This window comes from Limulus polyphemus, unplaced genomic scaffold (assembly GCF_000517525.1).
Source record: "Limulus polyphemus unplaced genomic scaffold, Limulus_polyphemus-2.1.2 Scaffold514, whole genome shotgun sequence".
NCBI lineage: Eukaryota > Metazoa > Arthropoda > Merostomata > Xiphosura > Limulidae > Limulus > Limulus polyphemus.
The window spans coordinates 188350-209398 of NW_013666124.1; the positions used below are offsets into that span (position 1 = coordinate 188350).

Genomic DNA, 21049 nt, shown 5'->3' on the forward strand with positions numbered 1-21049 from the left:
TGAATACCATCCAGTGGGTTTATTAAAAATGGCTTCTGTTTTTTCTCATTGTAGGTTCCTTTTGTTTTTGTTGGAACTGTTGAGAATATTACAAATGCTAAAATTCTTCTTGAGTATCATTTAGCGCACCTGAAGGTAGGTTTGCTGTGACTACAGGTATATTAGTTTAAGTATAAATATATAATTTATCGTGCATAGGTGTGTGTGTGTGTATATATATAGAGAACACATACAGTTTTGTATTGGTAGAAAATTGTAGAAATAGCCTACAATATATATGTTCTTCCATAATTATACCAGCAGTTTTAAAATCCATTCAAAATCACCTGTGGCTGTGTACTTGTTTTGTTTGTTTATTTTTTCAATGTGTGTTTGTTTCTATGAATTTGCTTTTATATGCTATTCTCCTCACTTTGAAAAATGTTTACTGCAAAATTTAAAGACTTTGTTAGATTAGATCCAGAATAGATCACTTATTTGGTATTCCTATTTGAGAAATTGTAACTTGCCCAAAATTGTTTGATTAGAGAATTAAAATTGTTTGCAACAAAAAAGAATTAAAGATGTTTATGGATAATATTAATTCTGTGCTTTTGATAAAACTAAAAACCAACATAAATTGATGATAACCAAGGATTGCCCTTATTTACAAAACTAAAAATTTGAAATGACAATATTGGAACCTAAAGTTTGTGAAATATGAAGTATTAAAGCTGGAAACATATTATAATTTAAAATGTTTGTTTTAAATACAGAAGTATACACCTTAAGTGATGGAAAATGTTTTTGTGCTTATGGAAAGTGTAATAGGACTTATATATTTCAAATATCAAAAATAAATTATATAAGTAATTGGCCCGGCATGGCCAGGTGGTTAGGGTGCTCGACTCACAGTCTGCAGGTCGCGGGTTCGAATCCCCGTCACACGAAACATGCTCGCCCTTTCGGCCGTGGGGGTGTTATAATGTGACGGTCAATCCCACTATTCGTTGGTAAAAAGAGTAGCCCAAGAGTTGGCGGTGGGTGGTGATGACTAGCTGCCTTCCCTCTAGTCTTACACTGCTAAATTAGGGACAGCATGCACAGATAGCCCTCGTGTAGCTTTGCGCGAAATTCAAAACAAACAAACAAACCATCAAACTGTAAGAATAACGGTAGTGAAATTGATAAAAACTGATGCAAAATATCTAATTTCTTTTAATCTCTTCTGTAACATTACTTCAGTTAATTAGTGTAATATAGATGATCCAGCATACTCCAAGTTTCTTGCTTTATCATTTTCTACTTAAACACATGCAACTCAAGTAAATGAATAGTTATCAAAATAAAGTGTATTTAAAAAATTTTTATAATGGGATCAAAAGATTATTAATAGTTTCTCATCCAGAACTTTTATCTCTAACACAAAAGAAAACCTTGTTTCTTTGTTCTCATATTTTATTATATAATTTATTTTGCTCCTTATGTAGGAAGTTGAGAAATTGAGACAAGAAAAACAAGAAATTGACCAGCAGCTGAGAACACAGATGGGTAGCATTTTAAATTTCCCAGTACCCCGAAGAGCAGGGCCTGATAGAGGTTATAATTCTGACATGGATGTTGGCAGGGGACGAGGAGGAGGACCTCCAAGAGGTCGTGGCAGAGGTGGAGGACCAGGACAGGGCCCCGGCCGTAGATGGGCAGGAGACTCTCGCTACAACAACAGTACTGGTACTCATCCTGCAACTCTCAGTGACTACATCCCTAATGACAAGAGAAGTGGTGCAAACACAAATAACAGTTCTCAGAGGGGGGGATCTGCAAGTGGCTATAGAGGTGGAGCAAGGGGAGGAAACAGAGGAAACCCAAATAGAAAGTAAACTTAACCTAAAAGTGACTTCATTTGATTGAACAGAGACTATGACTTGGATTTGACAACAACTACAAAATTTTAACACACAGCATTCTGGATTCTGCTGGTGTGATGTCCTTAATGTTGAAATACCCAAATTTTTGTTTGCTTGACAATTACTAGGTTCACGTTAATACTGTCTTCATGTGACATTCTGTTTCCCCTGTTGCTGCTTCTGTAGCTTTTGCACATAAAAGATTGGCTATTGAAAATAAGTTTGATGTTTCACCCATGTTTTCCTCCTTCTCAGTCAATTTTAAAGTAAAAATATTCATGAAGCAGAAATGGCTTGACATATGTTTACCTAGAAAGCATTGAGTTTAATAATTAAACTGAGATTTAATTGGTGACACAGCATGCTAAGTTGATGAAAGTAATAGACATGCTAAAAATGAGGATTAATAAGGTGTTACTGAATTTGTGACTTACCTGTGCTTTTATGGCTTTCAAAATAATTTTTCACATTCATGTTGTAACATCTTTCTTTGGTAGGCAGCACATGATTTTCACCATTTGATGGTTTGGATAAGAACTGTCTTTTTGATTTAATATATTTAATCACAAGTTAGAAAGGTGATTATGTATGGACAAATCTTTGTAAAGAATTTCCTACTGGAATGAACCAGGAGGTCTATGCTCCTAAACATATTGTTTTGACCAATATGAAACTTGTTTAGAGGAGTCCCAGTCTTCCTACTAATACTAATGGTAGTTTAAAAGATTTAACTTACTTTCTTGCCATTTTGTTCATAGTCTTTCTGTATGTGAGGTTTACAGTCTTCAAAAATTCCTAAATTTGGTCAGTATGCTGAAAGCTTACTTATAAGAGCTGTATGCTTTTTTAACAGAGTTTAAATCTAAAATCTAAAAAAAAAAACAAAGCAAAATCAGGTGTAGTTGTGTAGTTCATAGTGTAAATGCTAAGTAGGATTAATTATACTAAACAAATATTTCTGAATAACAGTGTCTAAATACATCTTTTATTTTAAATTGTGAGACATAATTTAATGATTCTCATGAAGTACTTCATTTTGGCTGTAAGTTTAATCCATTTGATTAATGTTAACACAATTCACAATTACCAATGGAAAAGTTTTCTAACAGAACCTTACTAATAAAGGTGTAGTTAAATAACTTGGCTTTTAAGGTAGTGTTGTCATACATTAAAACTAATTGAGCTAATTCTGTTAACTAATAGAGAACATTAACTCTTCTGAATGTTAAAGGAGTAATGAAGTTCAATTTCATTGGTTTATTATTATTTGCCAGAGTGTCTAGTGCATTAATATATTGCATTAAAAGCAGCCAAATTTCATACCTGCTAGAAAAATCCGAAGTGTTATCTTCTTTATGAAACATCATTTGTCTCTTAAACAAATGCTGATGTTTGACTACTAAGTACTAATATTGCTTAATTTGTAGAATCTAGTTCTCATAATATTAACATATTGAAAGAAAATTCACAAACATGTAACAAAGTATGTTTTGGTAGAGAGCATCAAGAATATTAAACTGTTATAGATACTATGGAATTCTTGATTGAAATAGCTTACTATCTGGTTTAAATTGATGATAGAGTGTTAAACAAAAAAATTATAATGGCCTTGAAAGTAAGTTGTTGATGATGACCTAAACATTACATCTTGGCCTAAGTTTTTACATCTTACAGTGTATTTAATGTTGGAAAGGCTAAGTGTGTTTACAGAAATAGGATTTGAAAAACACTATGAGACTTCTTGTCAGCTTTAGACTTGTAAGAATTTTTTGTTATTATCAGACATGCAGAGAGTTTTTTGTCTGTAACATCTAGAATTGCAAGATCTTGAAAAAAAAAACAACTTACTGAGAAAAAAATCTGTGTGGCTCACTAACCGTATTCTAAGTCAGGAATTGGTGGCAAGTATATTTGTACCATACCATCAACCTGCTTGTAGTGTGCTATTGTTGGGTTTGTTGATCATCTGTAACCTAACTAGCATAGCATGATTATGTCCAGTGTTGAAATTATAAACTAGACTAACCACTATTTAGTAACATACTGATAATACTTTGTCAGTAAAAAAAGAATTTATGGTGTCATTAACCTGGCAATGTCTTGTTATCCTGGAAATGATAATAAACTATTGCTTACTCCCAGGTGAGTGAGCCAAGCAGACATGAAAGGGTCTTGTGACCAAATGAGGCCACATCATTGTACATCATGGTTGTGAAGCTTTTAATTTGTTTTGACATTCTCCCATGGCTCCTCATTTATAAACATTCAGTTCATTTTTGTATTGAGAGGTAATTTTCCTCTTGTTGTAATAAAGCTACCAAGATTGAACAATCCCAAATGGAGTCGTGTTCCTTTCTTCCTAATTTCATAGTGCCTGCTGCTGGTTTAGACCCTTTCTTCCCTGCTTGTATCTCATTCACTGATAATAATAACTGAAAAAAATAACACTGAATTTTTATGACTTATTAATGCTTTCTATGTCAATAACTATAATGTAATAGTAAGTATAAAGTTAAGAGGAGAATTTGTTTTAAAGAAAATAGGGCTGAAAGGGTCATTCCAGTTTTAGTTACTTTCTAACTCAATTTAAGCATTTGAAAAACTATTTGATTATGAAATTTTTCTATTCTTTCAGCCGTGTTTGAAACAAAACTAAAAACTGATAGCAAAACAAACACAATAATTTAGTGTAGTAGAAAAAATAATAGGAATTGCTGATACTGGATTTCTTGATAAAAAAAACAACTTTTCCCCCCGTTTACAGTGTATTTAAGTAGTATCGAAATATATGCCTGAATTATTTTATAAAAATAATTAAATTGCTAATGTGAAATGCATAGTCTCATATGAATGAAGAAACATATCATGTAGAAACACCTAGTGAATTCTTCATATTTTAACATGGGGTTGTCAACTAAATTTTCCAGACTGAATTCCTGGCTTTGCGTGTGTGAAAATAAAAAAAATAAAACAGAGCAGATAGATAGTCAATGAACAAATTTTCATTCCCTGGATTTTTTTTTTTTATCTTTTATCATTCACAACTAGCTGAAATAGTTTATCATACTCCTCAAGTTTATATAATAGGAGGAATTAAATATAACTTACTGTTAAAATTAGGTATTTGTTTAAAAAAAAATTGACACAACTTTATGATTAAATTATAACTATCTTGTGAATTCCATGAATTGTAATATTTTTTCTCTTTTCCCCTATAATTTGAAAATAACACAAACCCAAGCTATTTAACATTAAATGTTCTTTAATATTTCTATTTTCAACCAAGGCAACAGGCTTTTGAATGCACTTAAGTGTGATGTGGTAACTTTGTTAAATTATTTCCATAGCTTTGACAGTATAACAAACACACTATTAGTTTTAAGATTTGGGAGCTTAGTTGTCCTGGAAAGGTAAATTTTGAATTTTCTTTTACCATCCAGAAGATTTTAAGTAACTCATGTTTTCATTGTTGTTGTTTTAAGAAATACATGAGGTCTGAAAACAATTATGATTTTTTTTGAATGATGACAGGTATCTACATTTTCTTCCACTTTAAAATGTATTGCTGCTTTTGAAATTGATAATCAAATACAAAATATAAATCTTTACACAATTTCTCATATTTCTTTAGAATTTTTTTTCTGTATTTTGACATTTCCCTTAAGTGGTACTAGAAATTATTATAAAGACAGATAAATGTATCTATTGTCAATAAGTGTGTTTAGAAGTAAAGAGCCAGAAACGAAGGATATGCTCGATTCATTGTCGTGATCACGTTTCTGCACCATAATAAGGTGACTCAGAATAGTCTCTGATTGATGAGAAGATGGTGTAAGGGGAATAGTGACATCATCAAGATGGCAGAGGAAATGTATCAATTCAGCTTCTCCTTGAAATATTTTACCAAAATGCAGAATTTGTTTTGTGAACATTTTTCATGCTTTTGTATACAACAGCATTGATTACATGATAATTATTCTAGTCATTTACAAGACAGGGGTTATCCCTAGAAATAAACCTTGGATTATTTCAACATCACTTTTCTCAGCATCATCATGAAGCTCTCTTTGAACAAAAAAGTAAGGAGGGTTAACACATTCTCCACCGTATTAAAAATGCAACCTTTGTCTTCTGGTTCACTTGCTTCTTAGACTGAAAAATACTATCCAGAATGTGTTATGGATAGATGATTCGAGCATGCTCTAGAATAGTTAAAGCATATAACCTAATTAAAAGACTTAATAGGATTTTTCTTAAGCTACTGACTTCTTTTTAACCATTCATTACTTGTGGGATCTACAGCATCTTATTAAGTAATTTTTGTATTGTTAAAGCACTTAGTGTGAGGAACTGAACAAAAGGTAAAATCTCTCATTTTCTACATAATACATATAGGAGACCCTAACAGTGCTCAGTGGAATTAATTCCAGTATTTATGCGTTTTTGTTCAAAATAAAATGGTGATTTGTGTTACTATAGATCCTGTATCGAACAAAATCCTGAATCCATAAGCAGTTTGGTGTGTAAACAATATAGAAGGGTTAGCACGTAGAACCATAAACATTGAGTTAGTGGGGATCAAGGAACGTTTGACCTGGAAATATTTTTTTTTTGGAAGGGTGGGGTGAGGGTAGGTGCATAGCTCCTAAAATAAGTCTTACAGTATTTGCATATAGTGTGCTACTGTACTAATCTAATAGTTGTTGTGTCATTGCAGTCCCAACAACTTACACAAATAGATCTAATGATATAAATAGTGTGGTCATATCATTAAAATGGTAGCAAGGTTAGTGAAAAACCACGATTGTCAGAAGTCTTGATATTAGAGAAACCAGTTTCAGTACATTTGTGGATCCATTTCATTCTGACAGTAACACTGGTCAATAATGCCTTAATGATCCTTTAGGGAATTCAAAGTTCTGGGATCACTTAGGCATTTTTCTTCAAATGAGAGATTCTGACCATCAAAAAGATTGAAAACCAACAAGAATTTAACACAAAAAGGATAACTACATAAAAAGAGTCATCATCAAAAGTTACCTTATTTGAACATAAATGGCATTGTTTATGTTTCTATGTTTAGTGTGTCTTATGCTCAGAAACTCGTGTTAACACTTCTTCCATTTTTCACCTACCCCCAAGTGGCTCAGCAGTAAGTCTACAGCCTTATAATGTTAAGAATTACGTTTTAATACCTGTGGTGGGCACAGAACAGATAGCCCATTGTGTAGCTTAAATATAAACAAACCATTTTTACCTTTATAAACTTTCATACATGATTGGCATGGTATGATATTAATGCCTTGTTTTTTGTTTTTTTATCTTTAGGTGTTGTTCTATTTGAAGTTAGGTTATTTATAATGGTGTTGGGTATTTGTCAACATAATATGAATGGTGGTGTGGATTATGATTGTGCTGACATTTTACATTTGGATGTAGATTTTATATTTATGATAGGCATAATAAGGAATGGTATGAATTATAAACGTATAGATGCATTTAATTTAAATAACGTTTGTTAATATGGGAATTTATGACATAAATAAAGAAGGTTAAAGACCTCCCCTTCCCCCACCTGTGGCACCTGTGTGTAGAATTGCCAATTTCGAGTGAAACATCAGTATTTCTTAGAGGGCATTTTATTATTTATATGAATTTTATAGTCACACAAATAAAATTATAGCTAAATAATTAGTTATTTTATTCAAAGATACCAGTAATTTTGAATATTCAGTTCTTATAATTGTTAAGTTAGCATGGTAGACCGACTTACTGTTATTATATAAACTCACTGGTGTAACTACCTGTTATACTGCCTTGATTATGTCCATGGGGACCCAAAACTCTTAACCCCACAATAGTTGACAACAGTGGTTAAGTGCTTGCATGGAATTTTGCTCTATATACCCATGGCATTTAGTTGTACCACTGTTTAAATTTCAACTTACAGAGCTAGGTTGTAGTTCAGAATGTAACTTATTAGTGTGTTTTGTGTGTAGATAAGATAATTAACTTAAAATTGTATTCTGATGTCATGCGATATCCACGATAAGGCTTATTTCTTTTATTATTATTTTCAACCTATGCTAATCATTTGGTATTTGATAATGTAAGATACTTTTGTAATAGAACTAAGACTTTTCAGTAGAAACACAGCTTCATATAAAATATGAGAAATCTTATTTTCAGTATAGTTATTAATATATCTGAAAGTAAGTACACTATAATTTTAGTTAAAAATAAATTAGTTATGACTAAAATATACATCAACATGACAGTTCCATAGTACTCATTAACCAAAAGTATTTGTCAGGTATTGTAAAAATTATGATACACACAAACCAGAAAAAGACCATCTTTTTCAGTTTTAAGGTATTTGGTATGATATAACTATCCTGTAATAAGGATAATACAGTGAAACACAGTTTTTTATTAGAAGTGACAGATCTATTTCTTAGGTTCATTGTACAAATTCTAATAGAAGTGACACATCTGTTTTTGTAACAGACCCCTCACGAGTCAGTGGGGGACATTTTTGTTGAAAAAAAAAACCCTACCCAATCCGGTTTTTATTAATTTGAACTGAAATTTTTTGGAAATTTTTATTGGCTAAAAAGAAGGCATTTCCTGCACTAATTTAGCATTGGGGCTGCAAAAAGTGATTTCAAGTGGTATGGTGACTGAAATCTTCCAGTGCATCACGAGCTTAATAGCCAAACACAAATAGCATGGAAGTCTCCAAATGACACACACACGTATTCAGGAACTGCTAAGAACCACCTTGGTAGATATTGTGCAACAAGCCAAGTACAATATTATGCCTGTAGCTGCTTTCAAAGTATTTTTGTCTGCTCATCCTACCGCTGACTATTGTGATGCTTTGACCTTCCCTACCGCATTGCAGGTGCAATCGTTTGTATTTCAATTGAAAGCTAAACATAAAAAGGTGATAGAAGAAGCATAAAAGGTTGGCAATTGCTTAATTAATGATGCTGAGAATGTGGCTTTATTGATATATACTGAATTTACTTCCAGCAGGTAAGCCTTAGTACTAGATAGTATGGAGACTTGAGAATGCTGTATTTCACTTAAAAATTTATCTGTTAACAAACGAAAATTTATTTTGAAAAGATATGTCCAAAACCACCCTCTTTGGGAGTTTCCGGATTGAACTTGTTTTTAATATTCAACAATTGTAGTGTAAAGACACCCCTTGGCTCCTGAGAGATGTGTTAAAATCATTGTACAAATTCTTGTAGAAGTGACAGATTTAGTTTTTCATTATCATTGCACAGTTTCTTGTAGAACTATCAGATTAAATTTTCAGTATCATCTCATAGCCTTCCATTACAATTGATAGGTATATTTTATTAAAATCATTATAAAACTGGTAGAACTGACAGATCCATTTTTATTACTGCTATCATGCATTTCATTAATGGAAAATAATATATTGCAATTTTTTTCATACTACAACTAAAAATACTTTTTTTTTATCATCCTTTATGTACCACCAGTATGCTTTTTGCTATATCTTAGTAATCAGTTATATCAGTTTTTCCTGTAATAAAATGAGAATTTTTCTTTAGCACAACACAGTTTCCTACTAAATGCGAGTAATAATTTCTTTTTTTTTGTTGTTGTTGTACATTTAGTTTCATACCTAAACTAAGATATCCCATTTTTCTTGGTTATCACACCTCCATTTTAGAAGTGTGATTATTGTTACACAGAACTAGAACTAGATTCATTTTCCAGGTGTTTGCTACTAGAACTAATTTACTTTCCACATTATTATTATTATACAGAAGTAGGTTTGTAATAGAGCCATGTAACTATTTCTACATTATTACATGGAAATAAGATAGTAACAGAAATGGATCCAGGTGTGGAAAGAGTTTTAATTTTTGAATGCGAATGAAAAGTATGACAATCAGTAGCCCACTGGTAGGGTTCCAGTGAATAGTTCATGACAGTTTTAGGAATGAACAGACTTCCAATAAGACATTTTAAAATTGAGGAATAAAAAAAGATATTTGTTTTTCTTCAAAAATATTTGATTTATAAATTCATAGAGAAATACTCTGTCCTAAGTTATCCCACAGTTAATAGAAGAGCTTGCATTTTGGACTGGAGGATCCCATGGTATTGGGTTCAATGCAAAGCAAAGTACAATTCACACTTTCACTTGAAAGAGTATTATAAGAGTGACAATGAAGCTCACTATTCAGTTAAGAGTAGCCACTTCAGGAAGCAGGTGCTGCTAACTGGTTATCTTCTATCTGGTCTGCAGTTCAACATAAAATGGTTATACCTGAAATAGAGGGATCCCTAATTTTTAACCCATTTTGTGCATGATTTTTTAAATAAAAAAAACATATTAGTATCTTAAAGGTGATTATTATGTCTGAAAGTTGCCACTGTAAAAATAAAAAATGATCTAGATTGCTTTTCTTATTTGTACAAAACTAAGTTTGCTCCAATTATAAATACTTTTGTACATTGACTGCTGAGACTATGGCTGGAACAGTACATTGAGTTTTTTATTATTCTTGTAAAAACATAGATTGATAACTCCTAAGATATTATTGCTGCAACTGTGCCAGCCTTAAGAAATATCAGGGATGAGACTGCTACAGTTCATGTTACTGATATCTTTCTCCATTATTTATAATTTTCAACAATATGCTCTATGTAAGGAGAAGAAATCAAAAAACTGATCCAACTTAGTAATAAATGTATAAACTAAAAGTTTTGCTACTTAGTCATTTCTACAAAGGATCATGAGGGAACATTTACATTGTTTTCTAAATATGCATTATGTCTGAGGATTTAAAAGTCATTTTGTAGCTTTCATACATCAGTATTTAATTTCATCAAAACTATGTATTACTAAAAATTATTCTACTCAAATATTCAATAGAAAGAATAGGGTTCTGATGTGTATATACTAACGTAGAAGAGTTTCGCCTAGTGGATCAGTAGTAAGTTTATAGATTTACATTACTAAAATCTGGGCTTTGGTTCCTTGCAGTAAACAAGGTACTTATGCAGCTTTGTACTAAAACAACATCAACATCTTTGTTATTTTTTATTTGTGTGTTTTAGTAAACCAATAAATTCAGCTAAATTTAGTATTTTAAACTAAACATGTTTACATTATCAGCAAATTGGATCAAAAATCTATTTTTTTATTTCAAAATTTGCTACTTAAGTGTTCATTATTTTTCAGTTTATTTCACATAACAACACATCGCAAATTTATGATTTTGTAACAGCAATCACATAGAAAACCTAAAAAATATCTTGAAGGATTTGAAATGTACCAGTAAGCTAATCAATTTCAAAAATGGAAAAAAAAAACAACAAAGATTACTATCACACAAGTTTTTTGTAGTTGCCATTTACAGAACCACATTATTTAAGACAAACTAAATATTCATTTGCAGCCATGTTTGAGGATTTTGTTTAGCAATTGCACCTATATGTAATATATATAGAATTCTATTCTAGAAACTTGTATTATTACACTTACTTAAAAACGAGCTATTCATAAATGAATAGTTAATCTATAGCTTTATATTAGTCTCAAATGTGCATGTACAGCGATGTCACAGACAATTTCTGCTTCAAGTGTATGTTAAAAGAATTAAATAGAATGTGAGCACTTTGATTCTAGTTTTTATATTTTATCATGCTTTTATTAATAGTATATACTTCTGGCTTTTTTCCAGCTCAAAATTGTGTAGTTGAAAAAATTATAAAACAAAAACTAGCTTTAAACATAAGACTATTAAGTTTTATAGTTTAAAATTTGAATAACTGATTTCTGAACAAACCTGCTGTAAATGGAAAAATTTGCAAGTTTTACTAATGTATTCAAAATTTAATATTTCAACTTTAAACATTTACTCACTGTGTTAGGTAATATTGTGTACTTTGTTTTAAAATCTTTAGGATCATATAGAGAGATGTCAGATGATGGCAGGGTACTGCGTCTTCCACCTCGCCAAAGAGGACGTCGTCGTGTGACAGATGAAGATGAATCGGTTATGGACAGTCATGAAGCATCCAGTGTTGCAAGTATGGATAGAGGTGAGTCTGTACCAAATACATAAAACTTGTATATTTAGTTTTTATACATGTATAAATAGGTTTACTCTTGCCAAGTACATGTAGTATTGGTTCTTGCACCAGGTATAAAGTTTAGGTATTTTGTTTCTGTACCAGTATGATATGTTTATTACTCCTATATACTTGTAGAATTAAGCCCTACACAGATAAACAACAGATCTGTTTTGTATTTTGACCAAGATGGGTGGAAAATATAAATACCAACCAAAAACTAAGTGGCAACTTTAGAGTAATAAGAACACTACTGAGCATCAACTTTAGGAAGACTAGCAAGTTCATGAAGTTTTATTTTTCTAATTGATTCGTGTTTGAAACATGAAAAAAAATTCTGTATGAAATAATAAAGTTACATGCAAATTATTCTCTAATATAAACTAAAATTGTTGAAAGAACAACATAAGAAATTATGAATATTTTATTTCACATCATGTTAAACAAAAATGGTACACAATATTTTTTGTATAGTTAGTAACAAATTGCGTAATGTATGTTATTAAAATTACACTGTGCATGTGAATTATATCATTCAAAACAATGGACATTTTAAATGTAACAGTGAAATATGTAGTAATAATTAAACATTTAAACAATTATTAAACAAGAATAATCCCTAAATTTATAACTTAGATATTTTTGGTAATGCAAAACTAAAGTATTTGATACTACCTTGCTTAAAATACTAAGAGTAAAAGAACATATAGAATGAATATGAAATATTTAACATGGTTGCAAGTGACATAGAGAATGCTTTTTGAGATATAAATTCATAATTGTCTTTGAAATAGCTGCTTTTGGCAATGTAGTTTCATGATAAAATGGGTGATTGTATCCACCAAAAAAAAGTGGATATTAATGCCACTGAGAGTCCAACCAAGCTTTTCTGCATTGACTAAAGCACTGGGAGAAATAAATTTTGAGAACCTGCATCTGGTTACCATTGATGGCAATAGTTTCATTCTTCCTATATCAGAAACAACACTGAGATTGAGATGTTCTGATTATCTAGATCATTCAAAAGTCAGTTCATCATGTGTGGATACCTTGCAGATATATTTTCAGCTTATGAAAACCATACTTGAAAAGTATCAATTTCATAGTAAGACTGAAGAAGATCTAAAAGTGTGACAGATGTATTAATGATTTCAGTAGAACTTCTCAATTTGAATGTAGTATGCATTGCTACATGCTACACTTATGGAACCCTTGCTTAAAGGGGTTCTTATAATATGGAAAATGTATTCTTTTCTTGACATCTATAAATTGACCTAGCAGCTTAGTCAAGTTTAATTATCCTGCTTATATGACTTGTTAATGGTTCATATACTGTGCACTTCAAGAGCTTAATGCAAATGTATAATAAGAGGAACAAAAACAAATAAAAATGACATATGTACTGTTTTTTCATTAATTCTGGACCTCAGTGAGAGCTATATTCTTCCAGAAATGGCTCTACAGAATTGCACAATCACTAAATCTGGAGTCGGATGTTCTATATGTGAAAACGTCTAACCCACCCTGAAAATAATTCCTTCCAGAAAAGATTTTAGAGAAAAATGATATATGAGGGAATTTAATATCAACTGCAACAAAAAAGCAATGAATGGTAATGAACTCTATCCCTTGAACCTATCTTTCTGAGAGTTAGCACAATACCAGTCATAGATACAGACTTGTCTCATTCACCAGTAAATCCATGCTAGTATAGAAACAACAGTATTAAGTTTTATTGAAACTTGTACTGCTCCACCAATTATCTTTTTTCAAACAGCCAAAACAAAATCCTCTTGTGCATTGAGAAATCATAAACATTTTATATCCACCATCAAAAACTATGCTTGATTGAATTAAAAAGACCATAAGAATGCAATCAAAAACAAGAGTTCTTAATAGTCGTGAAGTTAGCATATACTCCACAATGTATAATGCTTTTGACAAAAAAGAGAGCAGGAAGTAAGAGTGATGAAAGAAGAACAAATCAAATAAAAACAACAGAAAAATAAAGACCAGAGTGGTGAATTAGAAAATGATCAGGCTGAAGAAGATAATACCTTCCATATTTACTGAAAATTTTTGGGAAAAAGACACGTTAACAAATCAACAAAGGTTGCTCCATTGCAAGATGTTTGATGTTGTGTTGTTTTTGTTTTTTGTTATTTTGAAGGGAAAAACTTCAACCTAGAATATTCAGACACTAACATTTTTTTGTAACATGTAATTTTAACTTGACATCCATGAAATGTTGATGTCAGTGTGGATTTACTTGTAATGTAAATATCATATTGTTGTTTTATCATGTATATACTTAAATTTATTGTGGATGCAAATGGTAAACACTTAATGTTGAATTTCTAAGTTTAATTAATTATTAAACTAATGCAAACATTTATAATATTGGACACTGATTTGCTGTAAAGAAATTTGTAAAATTATTTGTGTATATAAAATGAAGTAGAACAAAAAGTATAAATTATTTTGTGTTATTTATGTCACTCTTCAAGTTACACTTTTTTTTCTTTCTTTCTGTTCTAAGTCTACAAGTGTTTATACCTGTAGGTGTGTTACTGGAACCAGTCTTCTTATAAGTAACAGGGATCACATTTTTTAGTTCATAACTCTATGTAATTTTGAGAACCTTTGAACTAAACTTATTTATCAAGGTTATAGGTTTATGATGTAAATCTTGTTTTCTATGATGTTTTTTATAACATTGATGTTAGCTGTTTGTTATGTAAATTCAAGTAGGAAAGATATTATTGTGTTGTTTTTGTAATTTTTATAATTTTTAACATTCCTACTATTTAGGAACTAGGCTTAGAAGCAAAAAAATGTAAAGTTTTTTAGAGAAAAGACAAAGATGTAAGAAATAAATTAAAATTCAAGCAAATATACAAAAACTACCACACTTAATAATTTGAATAAAGCTATTATATACAAAATCTACATATAAATAATACCCTGGAGCTCTTATACCTCAATGATACAAGAAGTCATGTAGTAAACCTAATCTAAATTACAATAAATGTCACAACAAGTTTACAATGGTTTTCAACTAAATGTTAAATTTGGTGCTTGAAGTATTTTAAGAACTAATATGCAAGAAAGAAATCACTTATGTGATTGCTGTATCCCAACTGGCCTGACAAGCTCTAGTATTGAGTGAAACATGTCATTTGTAATGGATATAATAGGCCTAATGTGTTCAAATATTTATACACCTTTATTCTTGGAAAAACTGTAAGAGACCAAATAAAAAATGCAGTGTTAGAAAATATAATATGCTTAGTACTATTGTCTTATGATAAATATAACTGCTTATAAACAATTGTATTTGTCATAAGATGACTTAGAATTATGGTTAGTGTTTGTTGTAATTAGATACAAGATATTGTTGTAAACTAACTTATTACTTTAAAATAAGCATAGAAACAAATTAGAATTGACAAGTACCCATGCTTGCACTGATTGGTTCCAAGATAACTTTCTGAACATGTATATATTAGTCATGTACCTGAATGGACATTGTAGGATCTTTCTGCTTTATACTGCTGTGTTATCATGTAAAAGTATTATTTTTTTGGATGCGCAAATTTTATGTTGTAAACTCTTGGTCACCTCTGACCTCTAAATTTTTCTGACAACAGATAACATACAATTACTCCTGGTAAAAATATGTGTAAATTAATTAATAAAACTGATGTATCTGAAGCAGAAAACAAAGGAGTAAATTGCAAATCCTTTACTAGACTTCATATAAGTATGTACATCAGTAACCTTAAAATTAATAAGTTTGTGTAACTAAATTGGTTACTAATGGATACATCTAACGATAAAAAATATCTTGTGCAAAGGGTTAGTATAATGATGACTGTCAAGTTATCCTTACCATACTGTTATAGCATGATTAATGTATGTATTAGTGTTTTCAACTGTTACCATTTTCAATTATTTCAGCTATTTGAGTAATCAAAATCTTGCCACTGTGATTTCTTATTATTATTTTTGAATAATTCAGGGTTGTTCAGTTTAATCAATTAGTATCATAACTCACAAAAATAACCAACTAATTGAAATTGTTGTTCCAAATTACTGCTATTTTTGATTATTCTAACTATCCAAGTCTCATATATGAATAATTGAATGCAATTGGTTAATGAGTTTTATCCCACAAATTTCAAGAACCCCAAAAATGCCACATTTCATATACTGTATAAACCAAATATTCACATTCCTCATTCATTCACTGTTCATTTTATCATAATTGTCATTGATAATTGCTGCAGAATCCTGAATACATTCAGTTATGGATGGTAATCCTGTGTTCCTTGACCTTTTGAGCCCAAAAAACTACATTACTTACATTATGTGTGTGCAGTATCCAATCACCATTGTGTAGCACATGCAATACCAGACTAGTGTAGGTGCACCACTCTGCTGTCATTCTGAATCCAGAGAGAGTATACGCTATTGAAGTGTGACAAGACTGAATATCTACAAAGAGAAGACCTTTCCTTTCACCACTGACCTACGTGTCATACAGTCGATCCTCTCCTCGGATGTTCTTGTGTGGATGATATCACCTGCTTCATCTGGTATACACCCAGTGTCAGTGACCACAGATATTCTTCAAACAACTAGAAAATCCAAAGCTGAATCTCCTATTTCAGTTTTATTTTTTTCCACATTGACCTTTCTCATGTCAAACCTTTGGACTATACATTCTGTTGGAGTATGTTTGGCTGTTACGTCTGTTTGAGCATCCAGTGTGTATTATATGAGAACAGACCAATAGCAGTTGTAAAAAGCACTGATAACTCCCATATAATTCTCTATGAAAGAAGTATGCAAGTCAAAAAAAAAGTACTATGTCCAGTGCTCACTCCCCTCCACACCTTACCCCAGTGGCTCAGCAGTAAGTCTGAGGGATTATAATGCTAAAAAAGTTGGTTTTCATACCTGATGTGGGCACTGCATAGACAGCCTATTGTGTAACTTTGTGCTTAATAAAGAAACAAAACTGTCCAGTAGCTTCCACAGTTTCGTGCTCCCACTTTTTTTTTTTTTACATCAACAACCCAAAGTATGTTTTTGATAACTTTGAAAGATTGGATTCCTTTGTATGATGTTAGTTGCACCTAAATTTGGCAGAAACAGGGGCATCTATGTTTTCTCAGCAATATTGTGAAGGAGATCCAATGCATCTTTTATTCTTCATCCCAAAACAGCTGCATCATGTGCAAATGTTTTCAACCTGACTTTGAAATATCTGATGAATAATTTTTACATCATTACTTCACCTGTCAGCAAGGTATGAATCAAGAATTCACATAATGTACCCATCAGAGGATGTAATTGTGATAATTTCAGTCTTAAACCTATCACATAGTTACCTGATATTCACAACATTTGGTTCAAATGACATCATCATTTACAGATATTTTCTTCTGTCTTCTTAGATAATCATATGGTCCTTTAGGTCCACACTGTACATTGGATATGATACACCTGTATTTCTTCAACAAGGCTAAATGATGTGTTGATAAGATTACTTCAATGTAAGCGGTATAAGCCTCTCAGTAAGCAGAATGGCAAAATATTATTGGTTCCATACCACAGAAGTATCCAAATTTTATTGGATAATGTAATTTATAAATTGTAACCATGTGATTAGCTTTACTGAGTAAGTGGTGAGTTCAGTGGGAGATATATAAGATTAATGTTGATTTTTTCATTGTTATTGTATTGTTTTACTTTTACATAAACAAATAACAGGTTTAAACATTGGGATATGACAAAAATGGATCCTGACACTAGCATAAATAATAATTTTTTATGACATAGTCATCTTTTAACAGTGTTGTCTTATAATATTTCTCACACCTCATAATGATAAACAACATGCAACGGTCTGTAATTATGTAGAAATGGAACTTATAATAATAAAAAATCTGTGCAAAGTAGGTCAAAATTACATTAGGCTGAATAAAATTCCACTTTTGGGTCTACAAAGCATTCAATACGCATTGAAGAAATAAGGATGTGGCAATAGATCATTTGTCGAAAAAATCCTATTTTATTCACAGTTGTTTATATGTTGATATAATCAGTGTGGGCCTTTTGTTTAATTGTCAAAATCCAGTTTAATTTTATAGTATCAGTAAATCAATACTGGCTTTTTGTTTTAGTGTCAAACTCCAGGTTATTTTCATGGTATTAATAAAGTTAGTGATAAACACTTTTGTTTTATAATATCTAAGTAGGTGTTTAGTGAAGGATCTACTGAACAGAACACTAAAATCAGAAATATGTTAACAGCAACTTTCACAGTAGGCAGGTTCTAACTTTAATGATTACAACATTTCAACCCATAGTGTTGAGTCATCAACCAGCAGCATTTTGAATCTCGAAGGGATCTTTTGGGATGTGTAGACTCATCTGTCTACACATAGGATTCAGCATAATCCTCTCAAAAACAGAAGTCTACTAAGTCCTACTCCATTGTTGTTTGTCTTCCAGTACTACGAGTTGAAATGTTGGAGTCATTACTTACTGCAAAAGTTGATTTTACTGTATTTTTGACTTAATTATCTAAATAAAAATTTGTTTTATGGTATTAATAGCTAATATTCCTGTACAAAAAAAAAAAAGTGTTGATGTCTTTTAATTCTTCACTATTTTTGTTAAGGTACATAGAATATATTAAATAGTTAATGCTGTGTTATGAGTAACTTTTGAAAACTGCATAATATTAAGTTGACAATTTTGTTATGGCAATAACTTGATTTGCTGCAATTCATTTTTTGCTATTTTATATTTAAACATGTTATTCTAAGATCTATTTTTATATGCAATATCTATTATTTTTGTTTTATTAAACAAAAACTGATTTCTTTGAATTGGAATTTTTTCTTACACTATTATTCATTGTATAGCTCAGCCTAGAAAGTTTTCTTTGTAACCTTTTTGTTTTTTCATTTAGAGAGTGTATCATCTGTTGAAGGGTTTCAGAGTCAAAGGCGGCGACAGAGAAGATGGAACAAACATGAAGATGGTCCATTTTCTAGTGAGCAGCCCCGCCAAGTAAATCGTAGATATTCAGAACCCCGTGAAGTTGGAAGAGGTAGAGGAGGGAGTGATAAGTTTATTCCCCCTCGAAGGATTAAGAGAGAACAAAACAGCAATATAAATGGTGAAAATAACAGTGAGACCTCTCTAGAATTAGCCAGTGGAAATGTTCCTCCAAAACAACAAAAAGAGCCTATTCAGTCTAATTGCAAGTCGGAGATATTAACAGAGCCAACAATGCCTAAAGACAAGCAGATAGTTAATGGAACAACTTAGAGGTGACCTGTTTTAGCTAGGTTTGGCACTGAAATTTGTGTTATTATATGAAAAAAAAAAAAGATATTGTATTAATTCCCCTAAGCAGTAATATTACTGATTTTTGCAGATATATACTATTCTGCTTTGTATTCTTTTATGTGATTGTCTCCACCTGACTTATTAACCTGAAAGACCAAGATAAGAATCATTCATAGTGACATAGAAAACAATACAGACCACTTCTGAAGTAAATTTTCAGAAATGCTGTGTGTTTAGATGCCACTGCTCAAGCTGTAGGTGCATTTTTCAGCATAGTGATTTGAAGAACAAACGCTATGAAGTATTTAGTTAAACAAATTTGTTAGGTATATCACCATTTCTATTTTACGTGTTTACTTGATTTTGATAAAACGGTGCCTGGGAATAGGATGAACCTCCAACTTATATCTTTATTTATTACTTTTAGATTAAAAATAAAAATAAACTAGGAGTCAGTGGTTTTATTCATTAATTCTCTGTGTGTGTGTGTGCATGTGCATGTATGTGCTCACATTGTGTATTTTGGTTCCTTGATGTTATTTTATAATGAAAAGTGCATTTATAAAAAGCTATGTACCTATGAAAAGTGCAGTGTAGTTAAAGTTTTCTCTAAGCTAATATTCTAAAAGCTACATGTTAGGTGTTTACTCGTGTGTTTTGTTATTTAAGAGAGAAAAAAAATATTTTAGGAAAACACCTTTGCTTAAGCAAAGCTTCGTAAACATGCTAGTAAAAATTGTTTTGTCTGGTTAAAGCTTTTGATGCCTAAGAGGGTAGATTTTGATGTCTCAGCAGCTCTGTAGTTAGTGTGGTTTTGTGACCAACCTGAAAATGTAGTTGAAGAGCACTTTATTAAACTGTAAGTGTTCTGGTTTTTGTAATATCTTGGTTTCTATCCAATAAATATCCTGAGGAACCTCAAGAGTGCCTTACGTGTGTTTTTTCTTTCACGTATATTTCTTAGTATATGGCTTATATATAGATCATGAAACCCTGTTGAATTCATTGTACAAGATACCTTTCAAAAATACAAAGTTTTCATAAGTATTTCATCGTATTGTTCTAATGCAATTGTATGAAGCTGTTAGGGGGAAAAACATACTGATTCATATTAGTTGTGTGGTAGTACAAAAAATACACCAGATATAAATGTGACGTTTCAGGTGGAGTTCCCTATTTAAACCAACCAACTTAATATGTTACCAGATACGTTTAACAGCCTTAGTTGAAACTATTTTAAAACTTTAAAATACATCATGAGTGATCACCACATAATTGGTTTCATAGAAGCTCTAATTAAAAATACATTATTTACTAATTGGACTGGATGAATCATTAAGAAGTTTTGTAATAAATTATTTAAAATGAAACGTTTAAAATTTATAATTTTAATCGTAATACACATAATATTCATTTATTGTGAAAAATGTTTCAACACTAATAAGCTGTTTTTTCATTACATGTTGCAGCTTTTTTTAGAACAGGTACAACATTTCAATCGCTTGTGGGAGCATTCTCAAGTACACTAAAAATGTCTTAATTGTTCTATAGAAGTTTTAGGACTTTTTTTTTCTGCTGGTGTCCAATTTTGTTTTATAGGCTTCTTTTGTTTAGTATTTTTAAAGTTTTTTTTTTTTACTAAATTCATCTAGGAAGTTTTTTAATGTACC

The 21049-nt window shown here is 31.1% G+C and overlaps 1 protein-coding gene across 3 annotated transcripts in view; it reads left to right on the plus strand.

Moving 5' to 3' along the window:
* Positions 1-20301, plus strand: part of LOC106458787 (fragile X mental retardation syndrome-related protein 1-like) — a 77096-nt gene extending 56795 nt beyond the window's left edge. For 2 of the 3 annotated variants that reach the window (XM_022385119.1, XM_022385120.1), the window contains exons 12-15: positions 55-135; positions 1470-1761; positions 11844-11981; positions 18997-20301. In XM_022385119.1, the coding sequence (XP_022240827.1) occupies positions 55-135; positions 1470-1761; positions 11844-11981; positions 18997-19358 (873 nt within the window). In that variant the 3' untranslated portion in view covers positions 19359-20301. The remainder of the gene's footprint in view (positions 1-54; positions 136-1469; positions 1762-11843; positions 11982-18996) is intronic. The other variant, XM_013918336.2, reaches the window with a different exon arrangement.
* Positions 20302-21049: the final 748 nt, after the last annotated feature.